Consider the following 19029-nt stretch of genomic DNA (forward strand, 5'->3'; position numbering starts at 1 on the left):
TTCTCTGGAAAATTAATTTGAAGGTTTTGAGTATAATTCCCAAAGCAGTGTACGTTTTATTTATAAAGGTTTTTTATTTTTATTCATCTCCTTTAAAATAGTATAAGCCGTCTTGTTTGAAAGAGCATTTGTTATAAAATAATGGTGTGATTAATATAGTCACTTTCATTTTTTTTTTTTGATGAAACCTGCTCAAGGGCTTGCCGTCTGATTTCAAAGAAACTTTTGATCAAACCGCCCAGGAACTTGCTAAAATATAGAATTATCCCACGCGGATTAGCTCAAATATGATACGATGGTCTCGTTTGTTTTACTTCCTTAGAGAGAGATGCTCTCCGGTTGTTAGGCGCAGCGCTGTAATCTATCGTAGATTAGATTTAATTTATTGCATGCTAAAGTATGGCTGCAAGCATCGCTGCTGGTCAGTCTATCAGGATTTACTGCAGCACGTGCTTTACAAACTCGCTGACAGTTATAAAAGCCCTCCGCTGTTCTTCTATGTTTTTGCGGTAAAGGACAACTTTGCATCCAAGCAAGAGAGGGAAAAGGCTTTTTAAATTGATGCAAGGGCCCTTGTGTGTCAGCAAAGCATCATGGTTAAATCAGCATTAGCCTGAAATGTTCCCTGCACCGATGTGACGCTCTCCTGAAGGGGATCTCTGCTGCTTCACGCATGGGTTTTTACGCTCTGAAAGGTCATTAGAAGGCAAAAGAGGAGCTTTCCGGGTCGCACGAAGCACTGCAAATCGTCACTTCTAGAATTTCGAGAATAGCTCTGACTAGCCCATTCATGTGGAATACTAATGCAAGACTATTTTTTGGAAGCTACTCAGGATCACCAAGACTTCAGCTCACGGATCATTTCTATAGGGCTTGAACATAACAGAGCGAGAGCTCACTGGTACCTGCTACTGTCACAATGTTTTAGTCAACCGCATTTTGCTGAGTTACACTGTTCTCCGCACAATGACGGCGGTTGCGTTTCAAATCCTAGTGAGCTGCGTAACTAGGATGCATTTCTGGCAGTCACATGATCACATACGATGGCACCGTGTCATCATAATGGTGTATCTGCACAGCTCAGCCAATGAAGTTTTATATGATGTTATACTATAGGGCGAAAAGTTGTTTTCCTTTGGCTCCTTGTTTGAAAGAGCATTTATAATAGTCACACCTGTCTTGCATCTATTTCATGATGAAACCTGCTCAAAGGCTTGCCGTCTGATTTCAACAACCGGGAATTCGCTAAAATATAGGATTATCCGACACAGGTTAGCTCAAGCGTGTGTAAAATATGATGTTTTAAAGAAATTAAATGTTTTAACTAACCTATCGATGGGCGAGAAGGCCGTAAGAGACATTTTTGGTGAAATGGAGATATTTATAAGCTCTTAACAAGCTCTTTCCATCGGCAAAAGTATTTTATGCGCCAAACTGTATTACAACAAACTGAAATCGGCACAAGTCAGATCAAACTATTATAAAGATTTTTATTTCTGGCTCTCCTGTAAAGCTGCTTGAAATGTCACTGACATCTTTCTGGTTCTCACCCCTTGCCATGCAAGCGCCGTCAAACGATTAATCGCATCTAAAATAAGTTTTTTCTTTTTATAAATGTGCGTGCGTAGGGTGTGATATAAATATAAATGAAACACACACGGAGTATACAAGTATATAAATGTGCATTTAAAGACATTAATATTCATATAATTTACATGTGTGTCATAAATAAACGTTACATCATTGTATTTGTATTTACATAATAAATATACACAACCCACACACACACACACACATTTATGCAAACAAAAACTTTTCTTTTGCATAGATCAATTGTTTGACAGCACCAAACTACACTACAGCGATGCTGCAGAGTGAAGATGACCAGAACTGCTGTGAAATCTGTCAAATCACGGCCATCATACTAAGGAACGGAGCTTTATCTATACGACAACCCAAAACGATACCGCTGCTGATTTGCCACACACCTGATGCCCAATCCGCCGCTGACTCCAAGTGTGCCTCTATGGCAACTAAAACTGCTCAGTGACTTCCGAAGCGCCTGCGAGGCCCCAGAGATGCCCAAAATATTGATCGTGTATCTCTCAGCTCACCTGCCGACTCAGAGCGCATCTACGCACAGCGCTGCACAAGCAGGGTGGTAAGGTTTTGAGACGCGGCCCACAAACGCTTCTCATTCATCCCTCAGTGAACAGACTTTTCTAGTAACAATGGTCCCAGCACGGGCTGGCGTCTTCTTACCTTGGGCAAATCCCGGAGCTGGTTGGCGTCCAGTAAAAGCTCTTCCAAACTTGCTCTGTAGCGATAGATTTCATCCGGGACGAAGAGCAGCGAGCAGTGGCGCTTATCGATCGACTCAATGTGACGGTTGCACCGCCACAGGGGGATACAGTGAAACATCACGGGATGGTGATCCTAGCCTTAGATAAATCCGCACTGCTGGAAAAGTTGCCACAGCGATCAAAACTCAAACAAACAAGTTGAAGAAACTAGGAACTGTGAAAGGGCGCAACTAGTGTCGCGTACAAATCTAGCGATCTCCGACGCGAATGTATCGCGCGCTGAAACATGGAATAAAAACGTCGCGCTCCACTTCTGCTTTGATCCCTGGAGTTTTCTTTCCGCTTTTTCACCTTTCTCGCGACATCTTCACCGAGAGGCTGATAAGTGTGCTCTTTGTAAGCGGTTACATGTCTGTTTAGTGGCGTTTATGTCGCGTTTTTCTTATCCAGGAGTTTATTTCCTCTTGGTCCAGTTTCTGACCCGGAACATTCACTCCCTCATTCCAGGCTGACGTCACGAATCCCAGCGGCTCCTCCCTTTTTCTATCGCTCCCCTCCCCACCCCCCCTCCCTCCCTACGCGTAAACAATAACACACTCAACCACATAAACTACACTTCCCGTAACACACCTTGTTGCCCTTGAATAGTTATGCGACATTCAACAAGCTGATTCTGTTTCATATCTGTCATTCATCATATCTTTCTGTCCATCTATCCCAAAATCTAACAATTCAAGTCATTCAGTAAGCTTTGTGCGCATCCGAAAAAGCAAGGAAATCCAAAAATGTCGTAACATTTAGGATGGCCAGTCACAAATCAGTTCAATTATCAACCAAAATTTTTATATTTATATTTATTCATTCAGTTGCATCATAGATTGTATGTTGTCCATTTCTTTTTAAATTCAAAAAAATGAACAGAAAAAAAAAGGTTTAAATAAAAATCATTTTAGAACTGTCGGTGCAGTGCAACAGGTTGCATCGCGTTATCTGTTTTCATATTTTGATATGTGGTCGTGTTTTTAAACAGCAGAAAATGCATTACATCTTTTATTAGATGTTTATCATTTTTATTAGCCTAATACTAATAGAAACAATAGTTTGAAACTATGTAATCATGAACACGCATGACCTATAATAAAATTACCAGCAACAGATGAAATGGATTCCTACAGGAAAAACGTGTTTAGTAAGATTATTTTGTTTTATGTTATTGGTGGACGATTCAACAAGGTTGTACTTCATATGTGAGGTCATTACATGTAAGTGGGTTAAATTAAGACTTGAGGCTAGTAACATTAATGATACCATAAATTAAAACAGCATATCTTCATGGTACAGCATTTTTTTTTCCTAAGAGGAACTGCTGTTTGTAAAGAAAAAGAGTAAATAGTCCAACCAAATATGCATCAACAGCTATTATAAAATGTTGTGAAGCACTAATTGTTAATTTGCTTGCCACTTCACACTGCACGTTCTCTGCTGTACAGTATGAACAGAGCTGAGCATGAATGAGACGAAGGTTCAAAACCTGCTATGCTATATTGTGTAAGTGATTTTTTTTGTGACACTATAATCAATAGGACATACCTTTAAGGGTTCGCTTATTTTTGAATGACACTTTCATAAAAAGTATATAATTATTCTGACAGCACGCAACAGACTTTTCAGCACTGTTTAAACATAGCATGAACAAGAAAACAATTAGTCTTTTTTTTTTTACCCAACAGCCATTCTAAAATTATTTTGAGATGTAGGTTTGATAACATCCCATTATTCATCTTCAAACTGAGGCACTATTTTCAGTATTAACAAGTAACGCTTCCTGAAGCGAATGATCGTCATTCAAACGGGATCAGCTGAAATGATTCGGTCAAATAATGATGTACAGAACAAACACCTGATCCCTTCACTCTTCCTCTGTCATTCAATCATTCCCTGCATTTATTAAGTTTGTAAAGAACATCCTACCTCCATGTAGTTTATACAAAAATTATAATCAGAGAGATAATTAACTCGTATGACAAAAATACTCTTTAGCTAGTTTTTTTTAATCGTTAAAATGTTCTGCACAACTTTACAGAAAGGCTCTTTAGGGAACCCAGAAAGGTTCTTCAATAGCAATCGCTACAAAAAAAGGAAACTTGTTCAAATTAAAACAATTTCCTTAGGTGCTTAGTAAAAAATGAGTTTCTTTCATGTAGTGTTGTTAAAATTAACTAAATTTTTTCCCCTTTTTTTAATGATAGTGAATAGAGCCTTAATTTAAAAAAATAAATAAATAAATAAATAAAAAACTGCTGTCCAAATGTTGCCTCAAGTGCTCCAGGACCCTGATTTAACAAAAGAGTATGTTCTAACACATAATACAAACTATTAGACAAAATACAAGTGGCATGAATCTGCACTTAAATATTGCATTAAACGCTTCTGCTTTAAAGATTATGTGCTTAGTTTTCCGTTTTAACTGTATGCATGACAAGATAATAAGACTACTTCTATTATTTAACATCGTTTAGTTTTTTCCCCTGCTGTCTGCAGATGATCCACCATTTAAAGAATGAATCACAGCTCTAGGAGTGAACTGAATGTAAATGGCCTTCCACATCCACTAGATGGAGACAGACGCTCTTGGGTTTGGTAGCACGCCCAACAGACAAGCACCAGACAACAGATATTGTGGTTATTATAGTTTTAATTTCAGAATTCAAACCGTGTTGGTCATGATTGAAAAAAAATATTTTTTTACATATATAAAGAGACAGCCTGATTTTAAAGTGCGACTATTGTTCATACAAATAAGTACATCATATATCATCAATATTGTATGCATCTTGTGTAATTACGAAAAAAAATAAAAAATAAGGGTGGGCGAGGAATGATACACTTTCAGTATTATCTGCTACATTCATCTGCGATTAAGCTGCTTTTTAAAGGCCTTTAGGGACTTTGCCATCATGGGTGCCACTCCTGTGAACATACAAGACAAACCCAGCACGTTAAAACTAGCAGCAAAAAAAACCCAGAAGACACATTATGTGCTGCCCTGGGCTGTTATTACGGTTACGAATGTCATAATTATTTGAATACACATCGACTCCTGTGAAATAACGTGTGGACGGCAGAGGCACAGCTGAATGCTTGTGATAACTCACTTTTAATCTTTCGGGGATCTTGGGATTGGCCAGAGTTGTTAGAGGAGGGTTTTGAAGGCTCACTGAAGCTGGATCTTCCCCGATTCTCACTGGGTTTCACACTACTGCGAAGTGGAGCGACATTTTCTTTGAATGCTATTCATCTGCACAGTGACAAGCATCAACACTTCTGTGGATTGCTAACGCTAGTAGAAGCTTTTGCTTTTCCTTTACAATCACGTTTAGAAATCTTCTGCCGATTTTGTTTTTTCACGCGGCACGGTATTTACACAGTTGTTTTATTAATTCTGGCTCGTTCGCCATAAGGGCTGGTTGTGGCCCTTCCTGCCTGATCTGGTCTGAACTGACCTGGCTCTGTCTGTTGGGTGAGGTAGTGTCACGGGGCCGGCTGTGCCGTGAATCTCCTGTTGGATTCTCACATTTCTAGGTGGCTTAGCAGCTGAGTGAATAAAAGCCATTTTCACCTGCCTGCCTAAAAGAGAAAAACAAAAAGCACAAAACAGTAAGTGCAACATCAGGCGTCAACAGACTTTTTAAAGCAGGTGGTAAGAGAGGGGAAAAAAAAAAAAAAAAATGACATTCTGGACTATTCCTTATAAATGTTGAAATGTTACTTGAGTAACAACTACCATCTGAAATGAGCTACATACACATAGTATGTACTTAGAAACATTTTTTAATATCCACTAAACATCGTGAAACAGTATTTCTAGTATTTTTGAGTCACTGCTTTCTCTTTCATACTAGATTTTAAATAATATTAAAACATTTTATAATAAACATATGTATAAATGGGCAGAACATTTAACTGATTGAGGTAGATGGCTTGAGGAAAGAAACTTTGAGTACACCACATTTCACCTCCTGTCACTTCAAATCTTTTAATTTAAAAGGGAGCCAATTTTTGCAATTTTGTCAAAACGGACATTTTACAAAATTTGGAGAAAAAAAAAAAAAAATTAATATAGTCCTTTATACATTTAAGTCAAAGTGCTCAGATCAACTGCAAGACAACTGCTGTGATCCCATCTACGCTAAAAAAAAAAACATTTAGAAGATTAAACCAAATCAAATGAGCCCGAAAAAGAGCCTTAATGAAGATGAAAACAAAAGTTTGAAGGTATTAAAATTCAGCTGTATCCATCTACTGTCATTAACCCCAAAGTCACAGTTGCACTTTAAATCTATTCATAGTCCGAGCAGACAGATGGTTAGAGCTATATTACCACAGAAGCCAACTGCCTTTATGAGCCTTCAAGCTCAGATCACCAACAAACAACTGCTCCCACTCTGGAGAAACACTTAAAAGATGAGGCATACAGATTACGCTCACAAATTATCTCCCAATAATCAGTCAATGGCAGTCTAAAGAACCAGCTTAGGCAATAGAATTAAACATCTGCTAACAATCTACAGTAGGAGGAAGCAACTTTGAAGCTGGAACTCAAATCAGCTCAACTACAAGACAGCACCAAGCAACATGATATTATTTTAGAGCAGTAGATATTTTAATATCATTTATACCACGCATATTAAGATATCAGTGCTCAGAGCTGCTTTGAGACATTAAAGAAACATTTCTCCCCAAAATGAAAATATGCTGAATGTGTATCTTCCTCAGAACAAGATTTGGAAAAATGTAGGGTTTATAATAACATCACCAATGGATCCTCTGCAGTGAATGGGTGCCGTCAGAAATGTCAGGGTCATAAAAAAAACCAAAACAAAATCACAGCAATTTAGAAGTAATCCATACCACTCCACTTCCAGCTAAAAGAGTCCTCCACCCGTAATAGAGGGTTAAATGGGATGGACAATTTTCACTGGATGAAAAATAATGAATTATCGACTTGTATTTAGGCCATAAGACTATTGTGAGGCTTTTATCCCGCTCCATTCACTGCAGAAGATCCACTGGCGAGCAAGATTTACAGCTATTCATTTTTGGGTGAAATATTCCCAAAACACATGCGAGGAAGAAGCAAGGAGTAATGAGAAACTGCAGAGAACAGCGCAAATCCAATTACCTTTGGGCTTCCCAGAGTGAGCAGAGACGATGCTCTTTGTGATTTGCTTTAGTTTCCTCTCTCTCTCCTTGGACACACGGAGGTACATCTCTCTCCAGGACTCGTACTCCTCCAGCTGGGCGTTTCTAAAGTCTTTCTGGCAGTGTCTCTCCCACAGGTGGTCCGTCACCCCAATGTACACCTGTGTCAGAAATACAAAACATATCATGGAAAAAATTTTTTTGAACTAAACGCAAGCTTGCACTTTTTGTACACAGTTTCCAGTGTTTCCACCATGAAAGACAACAGCGAGCTTCTTACAGGATTATACTCCTCGATCCGGAGCAGCTGATCAGGTGTGCAGCGCTCTAGCACTGGTTCCAAGATCTCAAAAGGCACACCTCCAATTTCATACAGAGCTGCAAAACAGCCGAAGTCTTTAAAACAAAGCTCACGCAATTCTAATATTGAGAGCAAGACCAGAACATTGGGTCACGTACCGTCAATGTTGTTCTGCAGCGCTCGAATGCATTGCTGGTACAACGTCATCATGGTGGGCAGGTACGCCATCTTACTACCAGAGTACACTTGCATCTTATTCTTCAGCCTTTGTCCAATGAAGACCGGGGCCTCTTCACAGACATCAATCGCCTTTCTATCCGCTAGGTAGATAACCAAGAGAATTTCTATTGTAGCAAATGTCAAGCTTTTGGCGTATGGAGGGAAAAAATAAATAAAAATATGCAAAGCTTTGACCCACCTTTCTTTTCACTGAAGTACTGATACTGAGAAACGTCCTCGCATTCAGGAAAACTGGTTGGCAAAGGAATGTTTAGCAAGTCCATCACTGACTGCTCAGGAACCTGAAGTTAAAAAAAAAAGGTAAATATCGGTTATCAGATATTAAAACTGAAAATCCGTTATCGTTTTAAACATGTATGACTGTCTTCAATTCAAATTATTTGTATAGCACTTTTTACTATACCAATCATTGCAAAAAGTTGCTACATTATATTTAGGAGCAGGTTATTAGTGGTCACTACGGCAGAAATGTACAGTAAGAATCAAGCAGTTAGTTACAAATTACACAAAAACAGAAGGTAAACATTAACTGGAATGATTTTATTAATGATTATAAACGTTGCGATTAACAAACAACGGGTGAAAGTGTGTTTCCTTTTACTACAGGATAAATAAATGGAAACGACTGGGCGATGAAGCTCTAAAATCAAAAAGAACATTAGTTGCATGATTACAGTTTGATATTAATAACATTAAAGGAACAGTTCACCCAAAAAAAAAAAAATCGGTCATTATTTAAACTTTCTTCAAAATATCTTCCTTTTTGTTTGCCAGAGCAAAAGAAATTCATACAGACTTGAGGGCAAGCAAATTTACATTTTTAGGTGAACTATCTCTTTAAGCATCATTGGTTACTCTGCCTTTGGCAAACGGACTGTTCTGAAAGCTACAGCGGAGCGTGGCATTTTCTGGACTAAAGAACATACGGTTTTAAACATTAAGACTATTTTTTTTTAAAGGCTTGGAGAAAAACCACCATAAGCAACAAGCAGAGGTTTTTTGTATACCGTTGTCATTGGGTCTTCTGTTACTACTTTGCTTGTCTTCACAAGAGACACACCAGAGTTCTCTTTGTGAGCAGTTTTAAGTCTCTTCGGGTTCTTAGCAACACTGAAGGTTTTTTTGCGTTTGGGAGGCTCGAGGTCATAGCTCAGGTAGGCCTCGAAGGACATGGAGGGCGTTTCACAGCCATCCTCAGCCTGTTTGTCAGTCTCCATTGCTACTGCTTTCTCTGTGGCCTTCTCCATCTTTTCTTTCTTGCACGCATCTCCACTCTTCTCTCTCTGCTTCGGCGCCGCTTCAGGTCTTTTCAGAGTTTTGGCATCCTCCGTTTTGTTTATGCCAGATCTCTTATCAGTCTTTTTGTTTTCGTATTTTGTGTGCTCACCGCTCGTCTTTTCCCTGCCACGTCCTGAGCCGCGACTCCGTGAGCCCCGATTTACACTTGAATCATTTTTTGACTCATTCTTCTTTTCACCATTCAAGCAGATTTTGGATTTGATTTTGCATTTATTGTCAACATTCTGCGACATTGTCTTTTCAGTGCTGGAATTTTCCGTTTTTGGCTTCTTTCTAGAATTGGTAGTCTCTGAAAGCTGGCCGTTTTCACGTTTACTCTTTTCTTGAATGTCTTTATTGGGTGGTTCATTTTGGGTTAGGCAGTCGTCAGGTTTTCCTCCGCTCGAACTGCAAGAAAAAAAACCAGGAGTACAGTATGTCACATAAAAGTTTTGTCCCCCGCCAATTACAGATTTGTATCAGGACCAGACGATACCTCAGAGAGTCTTTTGGAACAAGCGTTTTCCATCGATTAACCAATATTTTCGCCACCTTTCCTGCTTCATCGTGCTTCCGAAAGGAGTTGACGACTTTTCCGATTCCCGTTTCCTTGAAACAAAACACGAATATTGGAAGCTCAAGAGAAAAACATTTCCCTTAAATAAGCGAAGATTATATTCCATAAACAATTTAAGCTCTTACGGCGAGAATTTCAAGCGTAACGTCCAATGCTTCCAATTTCTTCAAGATTTTCAGCAGCTGAAACGGAACGGGTTCGATGAAGTAATCGAAGTCAAAACTCATTTTGAAAAAGCCCTCGGTTTCAATTAACAAGAACTAGCACTACAATAAAAGAACTTTGTTTAATGCAACAGTCGGAGCAATCGAAGAGTTCATCAAAACGTTATTAAATATTAGTGTGGCTGCAGATCTCTCGACAAACTGGGAAAGAACATTACTTTCTTGCAAAGCTTCACATTAATTGTTAACTCGGGGAAATTAAGTGTCATTCCACCAAGTTAAAGACACGCATATGAATCTAATACAAATGTCTATACTGCATTTCAAACACTAATCAATATTAAAAAGGTACAGAAAATACCCATACGTTGTGGATATCAGTGTCCTGTCCATTTCCACATGGGTGTTTAAAATGTGAATTTGCTGAGAGAGCGATCTGGTCATGCTCTATGTATAGGGAAACCTCAGCTAAGGTACTATAAATGGGCAATGAAATAACCACCACCCACCGGTTGTAAAATACAAGGTGCCGCGCATGTGCAGCGGACGGGCTTCTGGACTGCGCATATCAAACAAAACATTACTTTAACAAAGGCACTACAAAAGTCACCGCGTTGAATGTTACAATTAAGCAAAATAAGCACTGCCATATTGTCCCTTCATGGCCTAAACTGACAGACAGCCAACAAGAGACAACTGCAGTTTTATTTTTAGTAAGACCCCCGCCACCCCATCACCTCCCACCTCCCCGTCAACAGCTGCTGACATACTACATTTTCTATTCACAGTTCGCCATCATTTTTTTTTCCTGTGTAAAGAGCAAGCATGAATGCATTTATAAATACATAAAATTTACTGCACCTTAACTTTCATTTAAATAAAACTTCAGTTGCAAGTAGGGCAGACCTGGGGTACTGCCACACTTATATTACTGATTGAACACATAGTTAGTTCACGGGTAGTTAAACTGTTAAACAACTAGCCAATAAATAAATACATGAGATAAATCGGATTACAAAAAGTTATATTATAAGAAAGCTTGCTAGAAAAACAGTTCATGCAGCTCCACGTTTGACTTTTTTTTTTTCAACAGGAGTTTCAAGTTATTGCTTGTGTTGTCTTGCTCTAGCGCATTTATGTTCGCATTTTTGCGTAAAACGATGCAAAACCTTTTCACCGACAGACAGACAGCATCCTACCGTGTGTCCTTCACAGGATTCTTTCAGCTGATGTTTTAATTGCAAAACCCTTTTCACATCAGCTGCGGCCATGTCAGCTCCTCACACGCGCCTTACCTGCGCTTATTAAAGTCTCGCCATATTTCTTCGTCACCTTTATATGGGCGGAGACGATATAAGGTATTTTACCTGGTTGGAAAGCCTCGAGTCCTCTCGGAATAATTGCGCACGAGCCACTGGTAAAAATATAGACGGACCTAAGGGACTGTCTCCGAACACCAAACGCGCGCAAATCACACTTTGAACACTGATTGCTGAATGTATGCAGTTGGTCACAACTTGAATTAATCTGCAGCACACTAAAAGTGACTAAACGCATATTGCATTGAATTCAATTGTTTGGCGCCCGCGCGCGCGTGTCTGGCCTACACAAACACCGGATGCTCGTCAGATGCTTGGACGTTGAGTAGAATAATCACAGATCTGTCATGGCCACCCTGCTGGAAACAGAATCTTAAAAATAACCGAGAATGAATGAATGAAGTAAGCATTCTTCAACTACTTTACATATGTAGCTACTTCAGTAATTGCTCCTTCTCATTAATAAAAATATTAATTTACGAACGATTAACTCGGGCTATATGGGACCCTTCCTGCACAAAATATTATATTTTTAAAAAAGCTCGTAGTCTATGTTTTAATGTTTTTAAAGAGAAAATAAATAAATAAATAAAATAATTCGGTTCAGTTGCCCTATTTTTTTTTTTTTTTAAATAAATCTGACTGACGTCAGAATCAAACCACGTTGAGAGGTTTTTATGACCTCTCTGTGAAATAACGGAGCACCAAACGCTCCGCACTATTTGCGCAATCCCTTCTTCTCCGTGAGCAGGAGAGGAGGAGTTAAGCGACTCTCTATTCGGACCTCAGACCGAGCGTCTCTCTCTCCTGCACACCAACTTGGAGGTGCAAGTCTGTCCCTCTCCTTCATCTACTTCATCTCGACATCGGTAAGTGCGTTATACTTGTCCTTCCAAAGTACAAAAAGGTTGATCACAGCACCTTAAACAACAATTGTCTTACCATTGTGGCGCATGGGAGTTCTTGAGTTTGATTACACAAATCCTGGGATAGGTTCTTCAGGTCAGTGTATTGGGTTCTAGTTTTTAAAGCACCAAAATAAGGGTGCTTCTTTTACAGCATGAAAAGAAAAATGTTTAGATATAATTAATGTAGTTCTTCTTAGTGGGGAAAGTTTCATCAGGCTGCATACATTTGTTTTGTACCCTCTTTTCGCATGCATATACTATTCTTTTCATATGTGAGTGTCTGTGTCTGTGTCTGTGTGTGTGTGTGTGTGTGTGTGTGTGTGTGTGTGTATATGTATATACACATGCATACATACAAACATATATTTGTGTATGTGTGTGTGACCATGCAACACTCATAGATTCTAGGAGAAGTATCATTTTGATTAAACAAAATAATGTTTTGTAAGTTATAGACTGAAAGGACAGACGGGTTTAAACGACTTAGAGCCTATAAATGGAACCTTAGAGCAATGGTACACTGCCTTTCTATTCTTGGCCATAGTTGTGATAACTTGTGACAGATGCAAAGAGAGGAATGGCGAGGTGATATGCTGCGATAACAACTCTTAAGAGTTAATTTTGGCATTTTAAAGAGCACTAGTATTAGGCTTTAAACTTCTGAGATGACTTTTTGTTTTTGAGTTGTTTGTTTTGTTTCGTTTTTTTGTTTGTTTTTTTTACTTGATGGAGTCCCACTAACGGTTAAGCAGCTCTGCGCATGGTTTTGAAATATGAAAAAAAGTCTGAAAACATGTGAATTATTATGCAAAATAGCTGAATACACAGAGTACTGTAAAATGTAAAATCTGTTCCGCAGTATTTAATTGTTGCATACGTTGTTTGAGAGCTGTAACCAACTATATTTTCATATAAGCAATGAATATGACTTTTTCAAAAGAAAAAAATTCTTGAGCTATTACACCTGAATATTTGTTAACTTCCTTTTTATACAAGATTATTGTTGCTAATAGATAGTCATATGCCGAAGTGTAAGTTTAGCATATTTAAATGTATGTGTATTTGGTCAAAATGTAATAAGTTGGTTATATTATGCTGTAACCTCCAGCATGTAGGTCAAGAATAATAGATCTGATAAGATTTGTCTGTACAAATGTTAAAATTTAATTCATAATGTGTTCATATTTTGTCCAATTTTTTTTTATTTTTAGGTCTTGGCTGTGACCCATCACTACAGTCATGGCACCCAAAAAGAACAAGGCCGCTAAGAAGAACAAAGCTGACATCAATGAGATGACAATTATGGTAGAGGACAGTCCCACCAACAAAATCAATGGGCTCAACACTCTCCTGGAAGGTGGAAATGGCTTTAGTTGTATCTCAACGGAGGTCACTGACCCTGCCTATGCACCCAATCTCTTGGAGGGTCTTAGCCACATGAGACAAGACAGCTTTCTCTGTGATTTGACTGTAGCAACCAAGTCTAAATCCTTTGACGTTCACAAAGTGGCGATGGCCTCCTGCAGTGAGTACATCCAAAACATGCTCAGAAAGGATCCATCCCTCAAGAAGATTGAGCTAAGTGATCTGTCCCCAGTTGGTCTGGCTACAGTCATCACATATGCTTATTCTGGAAAACTGACCTTGTCTTTGTACACTATTGGTAGCACAATATCAGCGGCCATGCTGTTGCAGATCCATTCTCTGGTAAAGATGTGCAGTGATTTCTTGATGCGGGAGATTAGTGTGGAGAATTGCATGTATGTTGTCAACATCGCAGACACGTACAACCTGAAAGAGACGAAAGAGGCTGCTCAGAAATTCATGCGGGAGAACTTCATCGAGTTCTCCGAAATGGAACAGTTCCTAAAGCTGACCTACGAGCAGATCAGCGAATTTCTCACGGATGACTCTCTCCAGTTGCCCTCTGAGCTCACTGCTTTCCAGATTGCGATGAAGTGGTTAGACTTCGACGAGAAGAGGTTGAAGTACGCTCCCGATCTGCTGTCTAACATTCGCTTTGGAACCATCTTACCACAGGATCTTGTGAGCCACGTGCAGATCGTTCCCAGGATGATGCAAGATTCTGAGTGCCACCGTCTGTTGGTCGATGCCATGAATTACCACCTGCTGCCATTCCAGCAGAACATCCTGCAATCCAGAAGAACCAAGGTCCGTGGAGGCCAACGAGTGCTGCTCACTGTGGGAGGCCGGCCTGCCCTAACCGAAAAATCTCTCAGCAAGGACATTCTCTACAGGGATGATGACAGTGTCTGGAACAAGTTGACGGAGATGCCCGCGAAGAGCTTCAATCAGTGTGTTGCTGTTTTGGACGGCTTCCTTTATGTGGCTGGTGGTGAAGACCAGAATGATGCTAGGAACCAAGCAAAACATGCCGTCAGCAATTTCATCAGGTAAGATCTGTTGTCCTTTCTTTATTATCTTTTAAAGGGATAGAAATAAAAAGGAAAAATCTGTCAATTAAATAGTTACCCTAAAGTGGTTCCAAACCTGTAAGACCTTTGTTCATTTTTATAACACAAATATGACATTGCTAAATCCTCATTTTCAAACGCACGGTGTATTCTGATTGGCTGCTATCTATTGTGTTGTGATTGGCTGAATATCTCAACTGTGACTGTGAAATGTTACACCCTTACCACATTTAGAAACACACAACTTCTCTACTATAACAATACTACAGCAAGAATAAAAGATACTACTTCTTTCTTTTCATAAACATTTGGCCAGTGTTATGCAAATCGTCCAGTACAGTTCAGTGTGGGGGGGTTTGAATGAGGCATTTTAAGAAGACATGGGCAAGTCTTAATTTTTAAATAAAATATCTCTTTGGGTTTGGAACTTTAGTCTTTGCAAATGTATGGATTTTATATATGCATGAACTGCTTGTACTCAGTGTGGCAAACCTAGCGACTTTTCAGACCCCCTTGTCGACATTTTTCCAGAAAAGCAACATATTTAGCGATTTAGCAGTCTCTGTGACTGACTGTTCAGCAAGTGGCTGAGAGGAGCAGAGCTTTGTATTCTTAAGTAGATAATCTGTTGCTTCTAACTCTTATATTACATGCAAAAATAGCCCAAATCACAGCACAGCCATTGTCTTTATCTTATGTGTATTTGATTTCATTAGACATCTGCTCAATTATAAATCAGGATTTTAATCCAGATTAACATCTTGTAAAGGTGAGCTGGTTAATATGCCTGATAGTGGGCTGCATTTCAGTCACTATTTCATATTCATTCCATTTTCTGGTAACAGAACATGACGGTAAATAATGTTCATTTTTGTGTCAAATATCGTTTAAAGTGTCCAAAGTCCATTGACATGTATTTTTTTCCAAAGCGATGGTTCACTCATGAACATTTCCCTCAACAGATATGACCCCCGATTCAACACGTGGATCCACTTGGCAAACATGATTCAAAAGCGCACTCATTTCAGCCTTAACACTTTCAACGGAATCCTGTTCGCCGTAGGGGGACGTAATTCTGACGGCTGCCAGGCATCTGTCGAGTGCTACGTCCCATCCTCTAACCAATGGCAAATGAAAGCAGCAATGGAAGTGCCTAGATGTTGCCACGCTAGCGCAGTTATTGATGGCAAGATCTTGGTTAGCGGTGGTTACATTAACAACGCTTACTCTCGCTCTGTATGTTCTTACGACCCATCCACCGATAGCTGGCAGGATAAAAACAGCCTGAGCACTCCGAGAGGATGGCACTGTTCAGTGAGCGTCGGAGATCGCGCCTACGTTCTCGGCGGCAGTCAACTGGGCGGTCGTGGCGAAAGGGTCGATGTCTTGCCAGTCGAATGTTACAACCCTCACTCCGGCCAGTGGAGCTATGTTGCCCCCTTGCTCGCAGGAGTGAGCACAGCTGGTGCTGCCTCTTTAAATAACAAGATTTATCTCCTGGGAGGCTGGAATGAGATTGAGAAGAAGTATAAAAAATGCATTCAGGTGTATAACCCCGATCTTAATGAATGGACTGAGGACGACGAATTGCCTGAGGCAACAGTTGGTATATCATGTTGTGTCGTCACCATCCCCACACGCAAAACACGAGAGTCAAGGGCCAGCTCTGTATCATCAGCACCAGTTAGTATATAAGCAGCGAGGGAGTAGGGGGAAAATGTATTTGAGTTGCTAAATGTAATAAAATTTTACAAATTTTTATCTTACTGTTTGTTCAAAGCCAACTTTACTCACAGATGCCAAGATCAACTATCTGTTTGTGGCAATTTCGGACATTTCAAAAGTTAAAAATGCATAAGTTAACGATCATTTATATAAGCCACTATGTTAAAAATTGAAACGATTTGAAAACAACTAAAGATGGACGCATTTTGAAGATGGTTCGTAGGTTGTGGGAACAGGAAAATGAAGAGAGATTTGTGTTGGAGGTAGATTTATTGTTTTATGGAAAATAGGAAATGCATGCAAACAACGTGTATTGTGAAATCAAGAGTTTTCATTGGGAAATTATTTTCCAAGTGGGGCCAATTCTCCGGTTATGATTTGGTTAATCCCTTAATGTGCAAAATGAGGTAACCGCAGCATTGCAAACTGTCCAAATATATTAGACGCGTCCTTTTAATCAACAAAGAAATAACCTTTTAAAAAAATGACTGCAGATACTTATTACTGAATTATATTACAGTGATGCCATTCTTTTTGCACTGTACACATGTGAGCATGTAGTACATATTTATTTAGGATAGTACACAATGGAGCATAGATTGTACAGGTTGCGTGAGAAAACCAGGTCTTAAAACTGGGGATGTGAGTAATAGGTGTTCATACAACTATGCAGTTTATTTGATCATGTAATACACCCACAAATTGCTGCTAGCTCTTGGAAAATCAAGCAAGTTCATTGTAAACTGTATTTTGTAAACTGAGAGGATAAATAATTGTGAAAAAAAGGTTTGGGCCTGAATCGTCGAGAAGAAACGTATAAATTCGGCTTTGTTTCCTGATGGTTCATGATTTTTAATATTCTGGTTAGAAAACACTACATGATAGGGAAATAGACGTGACAACTGAACACATTTAGTACTTTAGTAAGACACTGCTTATTTAAGGTAAATCAATGAAAAGTATTCACAATATACATACTGTTGTCAAATAATAAAGCTCTGCATATTTATTAAAGCTTCTTTAGAAATGTTGCTGGCTGTTGACTTTTTCTTGGAATCTGTTTTGAACGATGACTAAAGAGAGAGGCACATTTTCATCATTCGTACCTGTTTGTTCAACCAGTGAAAGTTGTTAAGTGCAGCTAGTGGCGCAGAAATGGCTGCTTAAACCGCAGTTCATCCAATAATGAAAATTCGTCATTTACTCCCCCTCCACTTGTACCAAACCAGTATACAGTACATGTTGTTCTTCTTCTGGTATTTTACAGAATACGGGTAACCAAACAGATGGTGGTTTGCAATGATTTCCATAGGTTTTTATTTTTGCTTCTTCTCCATACGACGGAAGTCAAGGGGTACACATTGTCGGTTGCCCACAATCTTCACCATATTTTCTGTTGTGTTCAGCAGAAAAAAGTACTTGTAAACAAATTTTCTTTCTTTTTTTTGGAAACCCTTTACCGCTGGACTTTCAAGTTCACTAAGTAAACATAATGAGCGTTGGGCGTTGGAGCAGCTAACAGACAGAATGACAATGCAAAATGCATAATAATTATGACGAAGACAAACTACTATAAAAAAAAGTGACTCCTGACCTAATAGCAATAATCCCATTTGCTTGATCCCATTCATATTAATGGCGTCTTCAACCTAACATGTGCGGCATTTTGAATGAAAAGTTTTATAAGAACTAAAAATAGCTGTAAATTATTTAATGGGTTACATATATATATATAAAATAATTATTAGGCTATGTTCTGCTGAGAAAGTGATCTACTGGTTGTTTAACACAGGTTACACTTTATTTTGATAGTCCACTTTAGATATTCTGCGAACTATATGTAGCTTTGCAACTACATGTCTACTAACTCTCACTATTAGGGTAGGTTAAGGGTCAGAATAAGTTGTCATATATTTGCAATGTTTCTCGTAGTATGTTTTTTGTTGTGGACTCCTCAAAATAAAGTGTTAGAAGATATTAAGCAGACACAGCATATCCAAAATACACATAATTAAATAGTATTTTCACATGAATAAAATGTTCTGTTTTAGTAACTATGACATCATATGAATCGTATAAGACAAAAAATGATAGACATCATCTAAACTTTTCTAATAAAATGATAAAAACTAAGCATATCTTTAACATCTGGCTTCAGAGAAATCTTTCTTTGTACGGACGAGTTCTTTAATCAAAGGTTGAAGGGCTCTCTCACTTTGTATATTCTGTTCTCTCTTTGTACATCAACAATAAAGCAATAAAGGAAATAAAGTACTTTTTGGATTTTATTTGGAAAAACAGACCATGCAATCTAAAAAGACAAGTTCTTGCTAGTTTTAGAAGTGAAGGTGGTCTTGAATTTTTGGATTTTGCAGACACTGTAAACACCTTTAAAGTAAACTGGTTGAGGAGATGCCTTCATGAACCCGATGTCTCTATGGTTCTTTATACCAAATAAGATATTTGATCAGCTTGGTGGCCTATGTTTCTTACTAAAGTGTAATTTCTTGCCTTATCTAACCTCCATCAGCAATGTCTTTTATGGAAATTGTGTTTTGTCTATGGTTTCTCCTTACA

General features: G+C 38.8%; 3 protein-coding genes across 3 annotated transcripts in view; 1 reads left to right on the plus strand and 2 right to left on the minus strand.

The window, feature by feature from the left end:
- The window catches only part of lrrc1 (leucine rich repeat containing 1), a 35203-nt gene extending 32397 nt beyond the window's left edge, over nucleotides 1-2806 (minus strand). Inside the window, exon 1 of the mRNA XM_043234575.1 lies at nucleotides 2263-2806. Coding sequence (XP_043090510.1) covers nucleotides 2263-2421 — 159 coding nt within the window. The 5' untranslated portion in view covers nucleotides 2422-2806. The remainder of the gene's footprint in view (nucleotides 1-2262) is intronic.
- Nucleotides 2807-4986: 2180 nt separating this feature from the next.
- On the minus strand, nucleotides 4987-11380 carry eloal (elongin A, like). The gene is made up of 11 exons (XM_043234565.1): nucleotides 11265-11380; nucleotides 10027-10083; nucleotides 9821-9933; nucleotides 9054-9732; nucleotides 8225-8327; nucleotides 7965-8126; nucleotides 7786-7883; nucleotides 7486-7666; nucleotides 5807-5930; nucleotides 5459-5562; nucleotides 4987-5273 (listed from the first exon to the last, which is right to left on the minus strand). Exons 1-11 carry the CDS (start codon nucleotides 11334-11336, stop codon nucleotides 5212-5214), a joined length of 1755 nt encoding a protein of 584 aa, XP_043090500.1. The 5' UTR covers nucleotides 11337-11380; the 3' UTR covers nucleotides 4987-5211.
- A 717-nt stretch (nucleotides 11381-12097) lies between these two features.
- On the plus strand, nucleotides 12098-17483 carry klhl31 (kelch-like family member 31). Its single transcript, XM_043234563.1, has 3 exons — nucleotides 12098-12253; nucleotides 13504-14706; nucleotides 15690-17483. The coding sequence occupies exons 2-3, from the start codon at nucleotides 13532-13534 to the stop codon at nucleotides 16420-16422; spliced, it is 1908 nt and encodes a 635-aa protein (XP_043090498.1). The 5' UTR covers nucleotides 12098-12253; nucleotides 13504-13531; the 3' UTR covers nucleotides 16423-17483.
- The last annotated feature ends 1546 nt before the right edge of the window (nucleotides 17484-19029 follow it).

Source organism: Puntigrus tetrazona, unplaced genomic scaffold (genome assembly GCF_018831695.1).
Source record: "Puntigrus tetrazona isolate hp1 unplaced genomic scaffold, ASM1883169v1 S000001170, whole genome shotgun sequence".
In the NCBI taxonomy this organism is placed as follows: Eukaryota; Metazoa; Chordata; class Actinopteri; order Cypriniformes; family Cyprinidae; genus Puntigrus; species Puntigrus tetrazona.

What these genes read in the sequence shown, in the direction of transcription:
- eloal (XM_043234565.1), bottom strand. Translation starts at nt 11,336, where the DNA reads ATGGCCGCAGCTGATGTGAAAAGGGTTTTGCAATTAAAACATCAGCTG. An exon ending in GGATCGAGGAGTATAATCCT is followed by an intron (nt 7,667 to 7,785) that starts GTAAGAAGCTCG and finishes TTTCTGACACAG; the next exon opens with GTGTACATTGGGGTGACGGA. An exon ending in AGATCCCCGAAAGATTAAAA is followed by an intron (nt 5,274 to 5,458) that starts GTGAGTTATCAC and finishes GTATGTTCACAG; the next exon opens with GAGTGGCACCCATGATGGCA.
- klhl31 (XM_043234563.1), top strand. Translation starts at nt 13,532, where the DNA reads ATGGCACCCAAAAAGAACAAGGCCGCTAAGAAGAACAAAGCTGACATC. An exon ending in GCCGTCAGCAATTTCATCAG is followed by an intron (nt 14,707 to 15,689) that starts GTAAGATCTGTT and finishes TTCCCTCAACAG; the next exon opens with ATATGACCCCCGATTCAACA.